Source organism: Prunus mume, linkage group LG1 (genome assembly GCF_029339155.1).
Source record: "Prunus mume cultivar Tortuosa linkage group LG1, ASM2933915v1, whole genome shotgun sequence".
Lineage (NCBI taxonomy): Eukaryota > Viridiplantae > Streptophyta > Magnoliopsida > Rosales > Rosaceae > Prunus > Prunus mume.
Genome location: NC_142698.1, coordinates 29,034,025 through 29,053,533, shown reverse-complemented (window position 1 = coordinate 29,053,533; position 19,509 = coordinate 29,034,025). Strand labels below are relative to the sequence as shown.

The 19,509-nt window shown below is 35.6% G+C and overlaps 1 protein-coding gene across 2 annotated transcripts; it reads left to right on the top strand.

The window, feature by feature from the left end:
* The first annotated feature begins 774 nt into the window (after positions 1-774).
* On the top strand, positions 775-16,875 carry LOC103326382 (coiled-coil protein). 2 transcript variants are annotated; one of them, XM_089044516.1, is made up of 25 exons: positions 775-1,222; positions 1,666-1,833; positions 2,712-2,786; positions 3,701-3,779; positions 3,976-4,040; positions 4,170-4,259; positions 4,584-4,673; positions 4,815-4,901; positions 5,967-6,050; positions 7,014-7,133; positions 8,938-8,966; positions 9,059-9,191; positions 9,605-10,171; positions 11,122-11,657; positions 11,773-11,836; positions 11,959-12,061; positions 12,241-12,413; positions 12,892-13,021; positions 13,865-13,931; positions 14,349-14,411; positions 15,315-15,387; positions 15,930-16,049; positions 16,140-16,217; positions 16,355-16,405; positions 16,492-16,875. In XM_089044516.1, the coding sequence occupies exons 1-25, from the start codon at positions 998-1,000 to the stop codon at positions 16,591-16,593; spliced, it is 3,372 nt and encodes a 1,123-aa protein (XP_088900642.1). In that variant the 5' UTR covers positions 775-997; the 3' UTR covers positions 16,594-16,875. The 2 variants fall into 2 exon arrangements, with proteins under 2 accessions (XP_088900642.1, XP_088900644.1); XM_089044518.1 differs by having other exon boundaries at positions 788-1,222; positions 3,981-4,040.
* Positions 16,876-19,509: the final 2,634 nt, after the last annotated feature.

Below are 19,509 nucleotides of genomic sequence, written 5' to 3'. Positions count from 1 at the left end.
GTGACGAGGAGGGTACAAGTTGGTTGTGTGTTAGCATGGATTGGAGAAAATGATTATGTATTGTAATGTAGTACATATAAAGCACAATAACAGACATGATGTAACATATATACAATCGTACAAATAGATTATTAAAATAAAAATGCACAAACATAAACTTAAACTTGAAAGTTCTCACATATACAAGCTTAAATGAGTGATGGAGTTGGTATAAATTGGGTGCTATCTTCATTGGTGCCCCATTAAAGGGAAGTCTCATAGAGCTATATGGGATTGAAGAGAATTGTTATCCCTAGAGCATCTCCAGTGGAGGAGTGTATAATGAGGTGTATGTTAAATATACACCATTTGTGATCGGAATCACTTGCAATAAGGAGGTGTAAACGATTGTACATTTGCATAACAATCGTGAGATGCAAATTTAGATACACATGTGCATCCTTTTTTACATTCCTTGCAGGTGGGGCCTACATGATAAAAAAATGAGAAAAAGTGGACAAAAGTGAGCAAAATCAATTATACATCTTCCTCATTAGAGCAAAAAGCACATTTACAACTCCTGGAGGTATAAAGGAAATGTAAAAGTGGATTTACACTCCTGAAAATACAGACCCCACTGTGGATGCTATAACAAGAAGGCTATTGGTATAAACAAATGAGCTTAATTAGTTTAAAATAAATGGTAATTAAGGGTATAAATTAATGGGTATTTATGATATAGCTGATAGTTATTAGTTACAACGACTGTACAAGTTTTAAGTGTAACGCGTGCCAATCAAATCAAAATAGTTGAGACCTGAGAGAGTAAGAACTCCCAAGTCTACAAAAGCAACGAAAATTCTACCACACCCAGAGTCGCTGACTCACACTCAGACCCCCCGATCCTGAAAACGAAAAGCAAACGAAACAGAAACACTGAAATCAGATCCAAAGACCCAAACGCAGTTCCTTCCTGAAATGGGTTTTGCAGCGCGTGATCTTGGAGGTTCCATTTGAAATGCAGCAGAATCTGTTTCCCTTCGGCCGCGTTTTGGGAAATCCGTTTTTGTTCAATGGCGATTTGAGCGAGGGCTTGGAGAGTCCTGGGGTTTTGTTCTTGGTCCCCTTTTTGTTGTTCCAAGGTGGTGAGATGGATTTGTCTAAGGTCGGCGAGAAAATTCTGAGCTCCGTTAGGTCTGCCAGATCGCTTGGCCTTCTTCCTTCTGCTTCTGATCGCCCCGAGGTGATTGAATTTCAAGTTTTGCTCATAATGCAGCTTTGCTGCGCCCCAATTCAATGTGTTTCGTGTTTGGTTTGATGCATTTTGATTATTTCGGACTAAAAATGAGTTCAAATTATGTAATTAGGTATTTTAATTTGACAATGCTTAATCCAAGTGCATGGATATTGCTTTACATACTAATAATAGTTGATTGTAATTTTAATTGTGGTTTTGTGGCAATCAAGCAGAGGTTTAAGTTAAATGAGTAACATTTTAAGAGCAATGCTTCTTAATCTGACAGTTGTAGTTAATTCATTGTTGAAAAGGACAGAAAATGGTTGTGTTCACTGCGAAATATAGCTGCTTGGTGCAGGCCTAGCATTTGTTTTCTGTCATAAATGTACTGATAGTATTGGAAAGAAAAGCGTTGTTTTGATTTGTGTGTTGTTTATCTTCTCGAACAGGTTCCTGCGCGAGCTGCGGCTGCTGCAGCTGTTGCTCGTGCTATTGCCGGACTGCCTCCACACCAAAGGTTTGGTCTCTCATCAAGCTCTCAAGAACTGAGCTCAATATATGGAAGCACACCGCAAGGTCCAGTAGTGGAGGAGATAGAAGAAGAATTTTATGAAGAGGTGCTACTTATATCAATATGGTTTCAATGTGGGAGTGCTTATGACGTGTACTGTCCTTTAATGTTAGGATACTTTAGTTTTTTTCTAAGTCATTGACATGCTTCAAATAGCAGAAAGGTTGCTAATGTGATCTCTTTTGAGTAACAGACAAATTTTCTTAACAACCACAATAAGACAAATGCTAATTAAGTTCCTGATAAAGTTTTTCACTTATAAAACATTGGTGTCAATAAGGAGGCTAGCCTTCATGAGATTTATATTCCTGGAACTTCTTCACATGTTTGATTGATTTACTACTCTCCTTGATGATGCTGACAGTCATACATTTTCATTTTTTAAATAATAAGTTTAGTCATGTTATAGTGGCGTAAGAAGCTGTTTCCTTACCATTATGCAGTTGATGACAAGAGGGAGCAAATCATTGATATGCATGACAACTTGGATTTGCTATCTCCAACCTTAAAAATGATTCGTAGTCCAAATATGTGTTCTCCACACGTAAAATTTGGAATTCTGGACTTGTAATTGCCTTAAATCTGGACATATATGATGTGTGGTAAAGAAATTAATTTTTTCATAATTCTATTCTCTTTTTTCCTTGTTATTATGACCCTCTCTCTTTCCATACACCTTAGAAGTCAGTTAGGGTACAAACAAAATGAAGGAACCATTTTTATGGAAATTCATGCTACTCATTGAGAGCATCTACTGTTTTATTTTATCTTCTTTGGTAGTTTTCATCTCCATTCTTTTGCACTGTAATAAACTTGATAAAGCTCCACTTCTTAACTGATTCTTTACCTAAGTAGTTACTGTTTCTATGTGGATTAAGTTTTGAATTATCTGTCTAAAAGGCTTTTGTTATTACCTGTGTGCAGGATTTTGATCCAGTTAGACATATTCTGGAGCATATTCCATCTGAAGAAAATGAACTGACTTATTTTGAGAGACAGGTATTTTTCCAGTTTATCAATCTCTCCCCTAATTAACAAATTTCAGTTTCTTCATTTTGTTCAGCATGTATGGAAGGTAAATGTGTTTTTCAGGTTCCAATGTATAATTCCAATGTTTTGTTTGCACTAGGTCAATTAATTTATCAACATTTTGTTAAATGGTTTCATTATTGTCTAAATTTCTGCATAAAGTGAGCACATTTTCTTGAACTCCTTGTTTCAATCTTGTTTGAGAAGGTTTAATCATTTGTCATTTTGAGGCAAAGTAGTATACATGTGATTCCAAAGTCATTTGGGAAATTATTTTCACATGTTGGTGTTAGTTACATATACATAACCGATCGACTGCCTCCATTTGCAGTTAGTTTGCTCCTCCATGCTCAAATGGCAAAAGTAACCTGTTTGATGATTTTAACCAATTGTTTTCTGCTAATTATCAAGGTTTTGAACCAACCAATGCTTTTGTTAGGCTTATGTGCTTGGTGATGACTTCATTCTGTAATATTGTCAGATTCGTTACTTAGGTTTGATGAAGTAAATGAGCCTTGTGATATAGCTTGTGGCAGAAATGACATGTGTATTGACATGTTTTAGGATCTGTGCATGCATAGCCTTTCATTTTTCTCTGATAATCATAGTTCCTCTGTTACATCAAGAGCACTCCAACATAATTGTCTTGCTTTGGATGGTGTTTTCATTTTTTTTAATTGACTTTGTACATTTGCATGTCCTTGTCTAGGTAATTGTAATACTTACAATGCTGCCCTCATCTTTTGTGATTATAGAATAGTCATTGTCTATATTTGAATTATTGTGGCATGATTAGTTGATTTGTAATATTCAATTCTATTGGTGAGGTTCTTTCAACTTTTTGGTTTAACAATATTTTCTACCATCTAAAATTTTCCTTATAGGCCACTCTTAGATTAGCACAACTGGATAGAGTAGCAGAACATTTATCCCGCAATGTTATGGAACATCACGAAGTTATGGGTAAGCATTAATTAGAATCTCTAAACCTGTTCTGCAATTTATTGAAGTATATTTAAGGAAGTGTCTTTTTATTGATTTATTTATTTTCTCTCTGTTGACCTGGGGCTACTTGGTGGGCTGAACATAGTTTATCGCCGAAGTTTAATTACAAAATATTTCAGTTTCAAATGAGATGTTGATACTTACTTTTGGCCAGTGAAGGGGATGCATTTAGTCAGGGAATTGGAGAAAGACTTGAAAGTTGCAAATGTCATTTGCATGGTAAGTCCTTATAGGATGTGTGATATGGAATGTGGTGAATCTGAATTTTCCATATTGATTATTCAGCATAACTCCTTTTATATGTTTGATTTGGATTTTTATTTACAGTTTTCATAATCGTATGTGCAGAATGGACGACGTCATCTTACCTCATCAAGGAATGAGGTTTCTAGGGATCTCATCGTGAATTCCAATTCCAAAAAGAAACAAGCTCTTCTGGTATTTTCCTTACTTTATGCATGGTAGCATGGTAGCAGTAACAATCTTTTATTTGACTTTAGCTTTCTGGTTTCCCAATTTTGTTGGATATTGTACTGAAACACCGATTTTTAATTTTACTGAAACTATCGATGTTGCCGAAATGTCTTTCAGAGAATCCTGGAAAGATATTGCTTCGTCCCCTTTTGAGTATCGACAACCTCATTTTAGGGATATTTCGGCAATATTGGATAGTTTTAAAAACCTTGCATCATAGTCACTTCACGCAAGTAGTTTTCATTGCATAAGCATAACCCGACGGATATGGTTTCATTTGAAATGCAGGACATGCTTCCTGTGTTAACTGAGCTTTGTCATGCATCGGAAATGCAAGCAGAACTTGAGAATCTTGTTGAGGAAGGAAATTACTGCAAGGTGGGTGTATATTTCTGTTCTGGTTGCAGTTTATGGTATATGTGCTGCAAGTTTCCAGTTTCATTTTCATGTTAAATATATAATCTTCTTAATTAAGTGGCGCTCCTAAGGTATTTGCTTAAATGCTCCTCATGTTTTCAGGCCTTTCAAGTCCTGTCTGAGTATTTACAGCTGTTAGATAGTTTTTCAGAACTTTCTGCAGTACAAGAGATGAGTCGTGGTGTAGAGGCAAGTATTGAATTACTATTAAGAAGCATTTTTGGTCAACAGATTCAATAATATTGCATTACTTTTCTGGATATTTAAATAGTTTAAGGTTTTTATTAAGCAGTATGTCATCTTCACTGCTGATACTGAACTTTTCTGTTGCCAATATTTTTTACTAGGGTTAAAAAGAGTCTTTAGTTTATGGCTTACCTGTTTCCCCATTGAGAGGCTACTTGATTAGAATCAATTAGATTAGAATACAAACCAAACAAACTGTATTTTGATACTAGAGCAGGAGATCCTCAGTGCGAATCCTTGCAATTGCAACCTCCCAATATAATTTGAATATGTGCTTGGCTCTAGTGCTGGATAGACAGGTATTGCAACCTCCCAAATTCCCAATATAATTTGCAACCTCAGTGCGAACCCACATGGGAAGGGCATGTTAAAATTTAAAATAATCGTCGGTCACATCACTGCAGGTTAAGTTTCTGGGAATAGTGGTATACCAACAAACTTTATCATGCTTAGCATTTTGTGCATAAAAAGAGGCGGAATCTGGAACTCGCTTGTTCTTGCATTGTTCATATGCTTGGGGGATGTGGTGGCAGTTGGTTGAGGTGGCAGGGTTAATTGGGTTATCCCTTAGTCACCACCCTCAAACATTCTTTGTGAAATTCATTTATTTTGATGGTGGAAGGAGGGCAAGAATTTTTGTGAAATTTTGCAGGACTAGCTGGTTCTTGGGTAATTTGGTTGGAGAGAAATACGTGAATTTTTAAGAATTATAGTCTTTTGGGGAAAAGTCAGGTTCTGGCATCCTTATGCACTTATCTTTCTCCAGATTTTAGGGATCTCTCATTTTCTGTAATTTTATTACATTGGGGAGCTACTGTAGGTAGTTTCTAGAGTTGTCTTACAATGCGAGGGGTGCAATTTGTTTTTTATGAGAGTTGTAACATTTTGTTGGTGGACCTCTTGTTCATTGAGCATTGTTCTGTGTTTTTGTGTTTCTCTAATAAAATTTTGTTTCTCATTTAAAAAAAAAAAACTTATCATTTTATTTTTTTCATAACATGGATGCAGGTTTGGCTGGGAAAAACTCTTCAAAAGCTGGATTCATTGTTGCTAGGAGTGTGCCAGGAGTTCAAAGAGGAGGGCTATATAACTGTCAGTGGTTTTTTTGTTTTCTGTGAACTGGATCGTTAATTTCTTTCAAATGCTGCATAGATGAAGTTTTGAATTTCTACTCAAGTATCTTTACATGAAACTGTGCTTATTTTACTTTGATAGTCCTCATTACTTATATATCCTTTTAAGTCATCATTGTCCCTTATGCAATGTTGATATGATACATCATAGATAATAGTGATCCCATGGTTCAGTTTTCGATAAAAATATCTACTCTCTTCATCGTATTTTAGGAGATCAGTACAATATCACTTATACAAGAGGGATGGATCAACTAGTCGTGTACTTTAGAAACTTCTTTCCCTTTATTTTATGTTCTGCTCCAGTCAAGGAACGTAGTATTTTTGCTCTCACCCTATGTTCTGCTCAGTCAGTCTGAGTTTCCTTTGCTTTGTTCCATTTAACATCTGAATTGAGAAACAACCTGTCTGATCAAATCATGTAGTGAAGTAAAGCAAATCCTGCACTCCCAGGTGCAATTTATCCCTTGTGTTTTTATGATGGGGGAGTGCATGATGACTTTTTGGAGTGCCAATAACAGTTCCCTAATTTAATAGGAAAAAAAGAAAAGGCTAAACTAGGGCTACTATGGAAGACAGCAAACAGAAATAAAATAAAAGCTATCAACAAATTTAAACATCCATAAGAAAAGTTAAATCTCCAATGGACTGAATGGGTTAAGAGAGATTTGCAAAAACTAGCATCATTAAACATAAGTGGTTATTTTGCTCAAGCTAGTACTGGAGCTTTCTAGTTAATGTAGGTACACCTTGCAATTCTATGGCCATTTAGTGAGCATGCACAAACACACTAGTATTTTGAGAATCATCATTCTTCTCTTTTTGTTCAGGGAAAAGTTTTAGTTGAGGGATCCATTGTATTACACTTTCAGTTTTATGCAATTTTTATGTTGACTTGATACAGTTTTCAAATGCTGAACAGGTGGTTGATGCTTATGCACTAATTGGGGATATCTCTGGTCTTGCTGAGAAGATACAAAGTTTCTTTATGCAGGAAGTTCTCTCAGAAACCCACTCTATATTGAAGAATATTGTGCAAGAGGTGTGCTGATATAGTTATAACTTATCAGTAGAATAGTACACGTACATAGGTACTGAAGTGCTAGGGTAACAAACATAAAGATGACTCCACATAATTGTGGATTTATTTCTTAGAAATTTTGTTTTTGTATTTGCCCCCTATAGTGTGGAAACATCAAACTTTGTACTGGGATAAGTTGATGAATAGGTATTAGAGAAGTCTAGGGGTATGCAATTAGGACACAGGAGTTTCAGATAAGGCATTGTTCTTTGGTAACAACTCCAGGGACGCTGCAGTAACAGGTGGCTATGGAAGGCTTTCTGATGATGGGTTTACAAAAATGGGTTCTTAAGATTAACTCAAGCCAAGCAACATATCAAGCTGGGTGGCTGGATTCAGGTAGAAGGGTTGCAGGGTTGAAGGCAGTGAATAAAAAGCGGAGGTTATTTGAGGAAATATTACAAATTAGAAGGGAGCCTGCATTCAATCCAGGTTCTCTTGATATAGCTGGGCATTTCAAAATCACAGTTAAGTCCGGTCTTGGGGTTATTGTGGGTAGCATGAAAGTTCAGTCTTATCATTGCAAAGGTAGAAGATGAAGAACGGGGTTGAAGGGGTACACTTGGGAGCCAAAAAATGATTAGGGCGCCTGTATCCTACAGGGTGAAAAACAGAAAAAATTGTATGGGGGTTGTGAAGACATTGTCTTGGAGCAGAAATCAGCACATCTCTCCTTAAGGCCTGTTGTACCACGAGGGTTCAATGTTGTCCTTGTCTGTTCTTAAAAGTTTTCTGCAGTCTGCACAGATTTGTCTGCTATGCCAACTTTTAAGTTGGGAAGTAAGAAATGAAGATTAGAAAGGGGATAGAAGGATTGATAGACCCAGAGGGCCTACTTAATGAAGGGGTAATACTTTGCTGAGGAAAAGTTAGTATGTACTTATACAGGCACAAGAATTAGAAACGTTGGGAGAGGGACTGAACCTCGAGATTGTTGGTTGTGGGGAGCAGAATAGAGGATAACTTACCCAGCTCAAGAGAGATACTTGGGCTGATGACTTAAATGTTGCTAGATGTAATGGCCCTAATTTTACAAAGCCCAGACCAGTAGCAATTCTTATGGCCTTGTCGGAGGCTGGGTATTGGCCCGATCCGTGAGAGCTTTTAACAACACAGGCTTGGACCTAGTCTGATGCGAAATTATTTGTTGTAATTTCAAGGCAAAGCCTCAAAGTAGATTCATCTGGGGCAAGTCTAATAATGTTACGATGTGTTCCAAATAAGAAGACCAAGCACCTGCACATCCCCTCATTGCTCTATAGCGTAGGGATGCTCATTTTTTCTGCATCGCTTAAACCTTGAGCAAGGCCGTTGCAAGTGCTTCGAATTTGTATTATATGTGCTTTGGATAGAGATTGTTATTCCTTGTTGGTGGAGGAGTTTTTAGGGGCTAGTGCAAATAAGGTGGTCAGTACTTTGAGGCGCTGTGCAGTTTTGGCAGTTTTTTGGATAGAAAGAAACAATACAAATTCTGAAGATAAGAACGAGATGGATTTTCTTTTGGGGTGGAGTATTTTTGGCATATCCTTTAGAAACAGTCCGTTTAGTTTGATCTATCTTTTATTGGGGGTACATTGGTTTGATTGTTTTGTTTGTGCAGTTTATTGTAGATTTGTTTGGCTTAAAGAGAGTACCTATTTTTATTTTCTCTATAAAAGTTGTGTTTCTTATTTTTTATAAAATAGATGGTAAGGTCTGTGGTGTTTATTTTAGAGCTTTATTGTTAGAGGACGTTTAAACTTAGATGACTAATTCATCTTTGCAGGATAAGGGAGTTCACATGCAAAATAGTCGGTACGTTTTTCTGTATCTACCAGTGCTTGTATCATAATGTAACAGAACTCTACTTCTGGTATGCTTGCTAATGCATTTCTATTTGATTCCAGACTTACCTACAGTGATCTATGCCTTCAGATACCTGAGCCTAAGTTTAGGCAGTGTTTGTTAAATACGCTAGCTATCCTATTCAAGTTGATGTGTTCATATCATGAAATCATGGGATTTCAGCTGGGTAATAAGGTACACTTCGATTCACCATTTTAACTTGTTCATATTCTTATTATATGTTTTGGTAATTTATTCATATTTTGGTTGTATATTTGGTCATTTATTACATGTACTGTTTGTTATTTTTCCAAAATTTTGAATAATATTAGTTGGGACTTCCTCTAGGTTATACCATTGGCTAGTTGAGCATATCTGATTGTATTTTTAAACCCCTTGTTTACAACTTAACCTTTCCTTCAGAAAGTTTTTAAATATACAGTACTGTCTAATCATTTTCTGTTTTCCTTCCCAGTTACGACTGAAAAACTGTATTGGAATATTCACTTAAATGTATTAATGTATCAATTATACAATAGATCAACTTATTTTTGTCTGTTACTACTTTTCTTCTGGATACTAGAAAAACCTGTTTTTCTTTGTTCTAGGATGCAGCAAGTAAAGCTTCAAGCATGACGCATAAGGAAAGTGAAATCTCTCAGACTCCAGGAGGGGTTCATCAAATTTTGTCTCCTTGCTCTTCCCAAAAAGTTAATGGCTCTCTCTTAGAATCTGTAGATATAATGCACGATTCATCTTACATAGAGGAATCTACAAATACCAGCTCTTCAATCGAGTCTACTGGAAACACATCTTCGATGTGTACTAGTTCTGGCGATTTAGTTGATGAGGCTAGGAAGGATGACAATGCAGCATCAACAAGTGGATCCCCATGGTACCAACTGCGGAAAGATGCCACAGCATTTGTTTCACAAACCCTTCAGAGGGGACGCAAAAATCTTTGGCAACTTACAACTACTCGTGTATCAGTCTTGCTTTCTTCTGCTTCAGTTTCTTCTGCTAGTATACACCAATTCTTGAAAAACTATGAAGATCTGAGTGTCTTCATCTTGGCTGGAGAAGCATTTTGCGGATTTGAAGCGACTGACTTCAGGCAGAAGTTAAAGGCAGTTTGTGAAAATTATTTTGTAGCTTTTCATCAGCAGAATATACATGTAAGTTTACTTCAGAGGCTTTGCCCTTCAAATAGTTGCTATGCCATGTGATGGTTGATATCTTCTTCTTGTTCCTTTGTTATGTTCTATCTCATTATTTATAGAAGGGACTGCTTACTGGTTAAGAAATTATAGATTGTTATGAACTTATGACCAAATTAGAGTTGTGGACTACCACACAGCTTTCACATGCGTGTTTGTTCCATTCATACAATAATATTTTAATCCATATTCCATATTGTTAGGATTTTGGCTCGTCAAATATGTCCTAGTTGGTTTAGGATTGTTTTAGGAAAATAGGTATACCAGTTCTTGTCCTAGAGGGATTAGGAAAGAATTTCAGTTTTCCTTATTCAATTCAGGTTTGGATTTCTAGAAGTCTATTAGGATTTGGATAAGTGTAATTTCCTAATCCACTTAGGAATAGGAATTCAATCAGCCTTGGGACATGTAAGCCAACTCTATATCTATAAATAGGGTGCGGCAGGGCTTATTTTACAATAAGAAAAACAGCCAGAGACAGCCAAGAGTTATGAGATTAGTTCTAGGGTTGCAAAAGTTCTATAATCTCTATTATTAATCAAAGAAGCGGTGATTTCTCTATCTAGAGAAATCACAACTGGACGTAGGCAAAAGTTCTGCCGAACCAGTATAATTCTTGTGTGTTTCTAAGTCTTCTAATATTTGCTAGTTTAGTCTATTGCCATTGGTTACATTAAAGAACAAGATCTAGTAGGCGGGTTATTTAACACATATTCCTTTACTTGTCCAAAACATGTACATCACATTAAAGATAAAACACTATTTAGTTGGCATGTGTATCACTGATGCTCAACCATGGTTGTCAAATCACGTGTTCCCCTGTTGTGTACAATTCAAATGTGTTATACTCTGCACAACACGGTCCAGATGCACTTACCTATAATGACAATTGACACTTTTTTTTTCAGGCGCTTAAAATGGTGTTGGAAAAAGAAATTTGGTTGATAATGCCACCAGATATGGTACAAAAAATTACATTTCCTGGGCTACTTGGTGATGGAGCACCTCTAATTGTTCCATCTGATGGTAACTCTACAAATGCCAGGGTTCTACATTCTGACAAGTCTACCAAATTGGTTGATACTGGTGTGAAGAAAAGCGGGTTCTCTAATTGGCTTAGAAATGGAAACCCATTTTTGATAAAGCTGACACATACTTCCAAAGAAGGTCTTAAATGGAATGGTGCCATTTCTGGTGAAATTGATGGAAATTTTACTGAAAGGCTTGGTGATAAGGTCTCTCCACGAAAGAGTGATGGAAGTCATTCAAATGGTGCTAATTCTGTTCTGGAAGAAGAAAATGAAGATCTTCTTGCAGACTTTATTGATGAGGATAGTCAACTCCCAAGTCGAATTTCCAAACCCAAACTCCTGAGAAATCAATCCTCACATTATAATGATGGAGATATAATAGCCCAAACTGGATCATCCATTTGTCTTCTAAGGTGAAATGCTCTTTACTACTGTATAGTTTTTAGCTCTTTCGAATACAAAAGCCGGAATTATGTTATTTTCAATGGATGCATAATCAGTTGATCTATATGTTCTTTTACGTATCAGGTCAATGGATAAATATGCCAGGCTTATGCAGAAATTAGAAATAGCTAACGTTGAGTTCTTCAAGGTATCTTCTACTTTATGTGTACCTTTTTTTCTCTCTTCTGTCTTTTTTTTTCCTTCCCTTGCTGCGCTTATTGATAAATACCTATGATGAGTCTATTTTCCTGATTCAGTATATTGTTGCAGGGGATATGCCAGTTGTTTGAGGTATTTTTTCATTTTGTATTTGAAACATTTGCTCAGCAAAACAGCAATTCAGGTGGAAAAGGCTCACCTGATCCTATTAATTGTAAGTCAATTTTTTTATATTTGCTTCATACTGCATTGTCGTCTTTATCTGATCCTCTACTGCTTTTCTAGCTTTCAGTTATTTGTTTGCATTGTCCTATGGCAAAGCATTAGTTTAGATATGTAGATTACAGCTACTTTCACTTTGTGATGCGCACTGGAAAATATTGTCATACACAGATCGGCTGAAGACAGCGTTGTCCAGAATACAACAGGACTGTGACCAGTGGATAAGGGCCCCATCATCTTCACCCACATCTTTGAATTCAGCATTTGCACACACAGACATAACACCTATGAGTCCTCCCAGTACAAACTTTGGTAACACACCAGGAACATCCATCGGTCTCAAGGTATTCATTAAAAATCTTATGGTCCTCATCGATCATCTTTTAGATAGAAAAATAACCCGTAACTCTTTATTCCAACTTTTTGAGTTTGATGTGCTTTACTTTTCCATTTATTTACATGCCCTAAAGTTAAAACGTTGCAGTCCACGCTTTCTGGAACACGGATTTCCAGTTTACCATATGGTCTACAGAACATAAATGGGTCGTGGTGCTACACTCATACAAGACGTTTCACTTACAATGCTGTTTGGAAATCTTCAATCTAGTTATTCTTTTTAAAATCTCGTTTGGAGCTTTGTAATATTGCTGTTTTTGCTATATAATTTCGTAATCTAATGAAATTCCTTATTTAATTTTCTATTATGCTATTCCGTGATGGCATGGAAGTTACCAGAAGTTCAATAGTCTCATTACTTTAATTAGGATTGAAGTTCATATGCAATGTAAATGTGCTTTAAGTTGCACGACCATTATGTTGCAGGAAAGATGCGCAGGTGCTGACACCATCTCACTTGTTGCTCGAATGTTGCATAGATCCAAGGCTCATCTCCAGACAATGCTTCTTCAAAATAATGGTGCTGTAGTTGAAGACTTCTATGTGCATCTGGTAGGTTACTTTGTTATTATCTGTTGAAATTTTTCAGGAGTTTTCATGGTGGTTTGGCGACTTGTTGAAATGATGTGATGTGATCCTAGTTTAACTTGCCATACTTGATGATTCAATGAGCATTTGGCTAAGAATATGTAATATAAGTATGAAATGATTCATATCACCATTGATTCTCATAAGTTAATATCTATGTGATATGGATGATTCTACGAGGGAGTTGTATTTGGATTGCAAACTGGTGCTTCTTAGAAACTTGCCAATGCATTTTTTACAGTCATAAAATGAAGCCAAATTAAAAGACACATTTTGGAATACAAAAGCATGTGCACACTTGCTGGATACTTATGGATACTATGCACTTAGAACAGGTTGATGCCCATTTAACATTTGTATTTTCTTTTTGTGCTAGACATGCTTGTGTAGTTAATAATATAATTTAAAGAAAGATATTGATTGCCATTCAGGCATAATAATCATTCATAAAACTTACGATATTCAACAAGATCATCCAACTTAAATTGTGATCCCTATGTAAAAAGCCAATAAAACAAGACAATTCTGCCTCTTATTTCTCCGGTTTTTCAAAATTTTCAAAGACCCCATGCCTAACAACATCGTGTGGGATGGGGACACAGAAAAAAGGTTTGCGAGGCATAAGCCTCTTATGCCTTCTCCAAAGAGTGCTGTGAGGAGTACACCACACCTGCACTATGAGATATTACCAGCACCTGCTCTATGGCTACCGGCTATGTTTATCTATCTTTTGTGTTTTCTTTTTTTGTTCTTCAGTTAAGGAATGAAATGTTTTGACAAACCATTAATTTTCTTGATGACAATCAGGTAGATGCTGTACCGGATCTTATAGAGCACATTCATAGGACAACAGCAAGACAACTGCTCCATATTAATGGGTAAGACCGGATAATTCATGGCTAGGTTGGGTTTTTGTTTACCAATTGGTGTTCCTTTCTGTAGATAAATCGAAAACATCTTTTTATAAATACAAATTTCCCTTTTCTCTTGGTCTCTACTTTGTCTTTTCACCATGTGAAGATAAAGTCCTAGTTGTAATTATATGATGGAAACAAAAACAAAACAAATAAAGGAAAAAAGTTGAAGTTCCCGTTTTGATCAACAATAGCGCAATATTGAGAAACTCTGTCATATATTTACTCCCGTTATGATATGTTTGCAAGTAAGATATTCGTTTGGGTTTAGCATATTCTGGGCTATTATCTATGTTTTATTATTATTTAGTCTTTGGTAATGGAGGTGGATTATCTATGTTATTTACCATAAAGTCTCTTATGGATAACTATATTCTGCAGTTATGTTGATCGGATTGCCAATGCAAAATGGGAAGTAAAAGAGCTTGGACTAGAGCATAATGGGTTAGTTTCTTTAGATGTTATCTTATATTTATTTGAAGTTTCCATGTTTCATTTTTGTGATCTTGTAGACTGCTATTGACATTGATCTTTCAGATTTGTTATTTATGCATGTTATGCCTTCTTTGGGTCAGCTAGTTCTTTACACATCAAACATCTATGTGTACGCTAAATGAGGATTACGTGTTTGGAAATAATGGTTCTGTGGTTGCAATTTAGATCTTGGATGATAATCAAACTTCAATGATGGCATGATGCTAATGGCTCTTCAATATCAGAATTACAATTTCATTTCAAACTTTTTTACAATTATGTATATACTAACAAGAATTATTAAATAGGTCAATAACTTTATTTTAAGTACATTTAAATAGTAAAGGGCTAGATTATTGTTTGGATTTAAAAAATTGAAACTTGAAAAACAAAATCATATTTTATTTATAAAGAAAACATTGATTTGTAAAATATATTCTTAGAGAAACGGAGGCGGGTCATCGTCCCTTTTTTTGGACCCAAGGCCGGTCTCGCATCGGCCGATCCGGGCAGTAGACATTGTCAGGTGGGGAATTTGGCTGGGGCGTCTTGATTTTATTTATGGCATTCTAGTTAATTACTTTTGTGACATGTTAAGTTTGGGTGCTTGCTTAAATATATCATTTCCTACAAATTCAGAAGTCTCAGAATATTTTTTTACCGACCATAAATTATTTTAGCCTTACAATTTAGGTTGAATACACTGTTCCTCTTTCCTTGTCAGTCCTTGATTGTGTTGGCCGTCTATTTGTACGTGCAAGAGTTTCAAATTTGTGACAGATTCTTGCTGGAATGCCTATCTTCTTCATGTTCTCTCTCTAGTACCATATGATAATTATTAAGTGTTCTGACATGAGTTGTTGCCTTCAATAGGTATGTTGACTTGTTGTTGGGAGAATTTAAGCACTATAAAACAAGGCTTGCTCATGGGGGAATTCGCAAGGAGGTAATAATTGGCAGTTAAATTAAATTTTCTAGGAGCTACCAGAAGAAAATTGAGAAATTGCTCCTTTTTCCTATATGGTTGTGGCCAACTTTTATAGCTGTTACATGAGATGGTTTTTTTGGGTCAAGTATGAGATGTTTACTTTGTGCAATATATGTTAATACCATTTGTTCATTGCGTCATGTTGGTATGGATGTCTATTATTTTATTTTTATTTATTGGAGTCAGGCAGTGAGGAATGGGTTTGGATGGTGAATGGATGACTTGATTGTTTCTCAGCCGGAAGTTGTGAAATCTTTGGTTCTGTTATGCCATTCTGCTGTATCTAAAGTTCCTTTTTTTCCCAGGAAAAAGATAATAAGTCAGGGATGCATTGTATATAATGGTCTGAGCTTTGTGACATGACTGAACTGCCAAATATTAAATTTGTATCTCTTTATTGTAATGAATCACCACTTGGTTGGCCTATGGGCATTAATTATCTGGTCTAAAGTAGGCGTGTATTTTAAGGATAAAAATTTGATTTGATACTGTACATGTAGGTTCAAGACCTCCTCTTAGAATATGGGCTTAAAATTGTTTCCCAGACTCTCATTGAAGGCCTCTCACGTGTTAAGAGGTGTACGGATGAAGGGCGGGCTCTCATGTCATTAGATCTTCAGGTTCTTTTTCAACTTTGGCAGGATTTGTGCATTTCAATTCTCTCCTCTCTTGCAGCTTAATATACTTCAGGACTCCTTTATGCGTTTCAGGTTTTGATCAATGGCCTCCAACATTTTGTCTCCATGAACGTGAAGCCCCACTTACAAATTGTTGAAGCCTTCATCAAGGTAAGCTCAACCCTAGACTGCGTATTTAAGATCATATGGAATGATGTTGATTAAATTATGGAGATAAACAAGTAGAAATTTTTTGTGCCAATGGGGGTCTGCAGACTAACTGTCACTCTCTTTCTACTCTTGATCAGGCATACTATCTTCCAGAAACGGAATATGTGCACTGGGCACGTGCTCACCCGGTAAGAAATTTCATTTCTGTGGACATATTCTGGCTTTGGACACATATTTTATCTTACATTATGAATATTTTCCTTTTCCTTTGCAGGAATACACAAAAAATCAAATTGTTGGGTTGGTCAACCTTGTTGCCTCTATGAAAGGTTGGAAGAGAAAAACCAGATTGGAAGTGCTGGAAAAGATTGAATGAGCATGTAACTTTGGATCACTGTGGTAGGTTTAATCATATAGAACCTCACTTGTTGCTTGTCACTCTCACGTTTGCACTTAATTTTTCCAATGAGCTATGTATATTTTAATTTTTCTTCATGATGCACTGTAAATGTTGATCCAGGTTGTATATCTTCCTCGTGTCTCAGTTTGTGTAATCTATTGCCATCCCTTGTAGGGACGATTAAATGTATTTTTTGGATCACTCGAGTCTTGAAATAATGGAGATATATCAAGAGAAAAGAAAATACAATTGGAATCATAGGCTTACTTTCAAACTAGTTACCTACTTTTGAGCACATGCTTTTGAATTTGCTGTAGAATCGATGTTGGTATAAATTTCGATGCAGTTTGTGAAAATTTCTCTCTCTCTCTCTCTCTCCGTGGCAAAGGCAAAGATATATTATTCATATTTGATCAAAAGTTGGGTCTGGTTCATGGAAAAAGGGGCTTGGAAATGAGAAATTATTTGATTTCCCATGTTTGGGAAATGATTTTATGGCACATGGAAAAATAGGGGAAAATATAATTCTCCATCCAGCTTGGGAAATGATTTCCCTCAAGGGAAACCAAGACAAGCATTAATTACAACTTTTTATGACCAATGTACCACTATTAACAATTAAAATACCATGACAAACATGAATTACACTTTTTAATATGCTTTTTGATTTAGGGATATAATTGGAAAACTAAATAAAATATATATACAATTCTTGCACTAATCAAACATGGGAAATGAAATAAAATAATATTTTTCAATTATTTTTCTAGTGTTTATGGGAAAGGAATATTTGATTTCCCTTCCCATGGGAAACTCCATGGAGATTGATTTCCCATCAATTCATTTTCGTGAACCAATGAGTGATTATACCTAATGAGCCTATTCAAGGATAATAGGAGAATATAAAAAAAGGGATTTTGTAGAAATATCACCTGAACTTATACCTCAATTTAAATTTGTCATCTTAAATAAAAATTTAAGAGAAATATCACCTGAATTTTTCAAAATCTATAATTTGTGATCTGAATTAATACCATCCAATTTTTCATCTATTATTGAGGGTATTTTAGTCTTTATATTTTGAAGGCGAGATTTTCTATTTAAACCCCACACTTCTCTTAGTTCACCTCATGTTCTAAGTTCACCCCAACTTTTAATTTAAATTTTCAAAATTTCCAAGAAAACCGCACTATCTTCCCAAACTACCCTTAAATACACCCCAAACTGAAAAAATAAGAATTAAAAGAGATTTTCTATTTAAACCCCACAATTTTCTTTGTTCCCAACCAAAAAAAACACAAACAAATGAAACCCTAAATTCAAAATTTAATATCTGGAGGAAGAGAACAGCTTTACCTCTCTTCAAGGATTGTAACTGGAATTCTAACACTTGGGTATTGTTGAGTTGAGAACTTGAGAGAGAGAGAGAGAGAGAGAGAGAGTTTGTAAACAGAAAGTTGGAAGGAGGTTTCTAAAATTTAATATGAAGAGTGGTGGAGTGTGTGGGGTGTGTGTACTAGGATTATTATTAAGTTCGATGACCTTTTTTGTCTTTTTACACAATAATAAAACTTACAACTTAATGATTTAAGTATTGGGGTGAACAAAGAGAAGTCGAGGTTTAAATAGAAAATCTCAAAAAAGCCTCTCTTCCTCTCCTCTCCTCCCCACCCTTTCCCGGTCCCTCTGATTTTATCTCACCCACGACTGACCACCCCATCTCTCACCTCACCCACAGCCCCACCCTCTCATTCTATTTGATGACTGCTGCCAAGTACTTAAGCGAAAAACAAACAGCACATAGAGTGCTCTCCTTGCCAACATATCAATAATCCAAAATCTAAATCCTTAATTTAATAAACCATTTATTTTGAATTCAGAAAAGTTTAGAACCTTTAGGAATTGAAACAAAGAGAAAAATTCGCAAAAATAAAAAACACAAACTCACAAATATTATTATCTTGGTAGGCATTAAGATAGTTTTATCCATGGGAGTCAAATAGAGGGAGAGGGTGGGGGTGGGTTGCGGGTGGGGATGGGATGCTCAGGTCGTGGGGGAGAAAAGAAACAGACGAGAGGGGAGGTGTGGTTGGGGAGGAAGGGAGAATAGATAGAGACGACAGGGGGATGGAAAAAAAAAAAGGGTGATTCACTATTATACCCAATATAGGGGCCCAAATTATAAAAATACCTCACGTGAAATGGACTTTAGAAACACACTAAAAACTCATTTACAACATAATAAAGAGACTTTTAACTTCTTATAAATTACAAAACTGTCATCAATTTCTTAAAACAAGCCCAACCCCAAAATCTTATAAAAATACTCAAAACACTCAATATAGCATCAAAGTAATTTAATAATCAATATTAAATTCAATAAGGCTAGCTGTTATCTTTTGAGTTTTTTGGGGTTTGTTTATAGAAATTCAATGGTTTAGGTTTTATTTATAATATTAGTGCTAAGAATAGGTATATCACTAAATATCTCCCCAAAAAAAATGCAATTTTCAATTTTCTTTCTTTATTTTTTAATTTTTTAGTGTTTAGTAGGAAAGACCCTGGATTTTTAATGGTTTATTTTAAAATATATACAATTTTGTATATTGATTTTTTCATTTTTAAACCACCCTTAAAAATAAAAAGATTAAAATACCCTTAATCATGGATGAAAAATTAGATGATGTTAAAGTCAGATAAAAAATCATAGATTTTGAAAAATTAAGGTGACATTTCTCTTCAATTTTTTTTTAAGGTGATAAATTAAAACTGATATATAATTTCAGATGACATTTCTATAAATATCCCTATTAAAAAAACTATTGATGTCTACCTAAGGATTAACAAGAATTTTAGAAAGGAGAGAGAAGGTAGAGTGATCAATTATGCGTG

What these genes read in the sequence shown, in the direction of transcription:
- LOC103326382 (XM_089044516.1), top strand. Translation starts at nt 998, where the DNA reads ATGCAGCAGAATCTGTTTCCCTTCGGCCGCGTTTTGGGAAATCCGTTT. An exon ending in AAGAAGAATTTTATGAAGAG is followed by an intron (nt 1,834 to 2,711) that starts GTGCTACTTATA and finishes ACCTGTGTGCAG; the next exon opens with GATTTTGATCCAGTTAGACA. An exon ending in CTTGGACTAGAGCATAATGG is followed by an intron (nt 14,412 to 15,314) that starts GTTAGTTTCTTT and finishes TGCCTTCAATAG; the next exon opens with GTATGTTGACTTGTTGTTGG.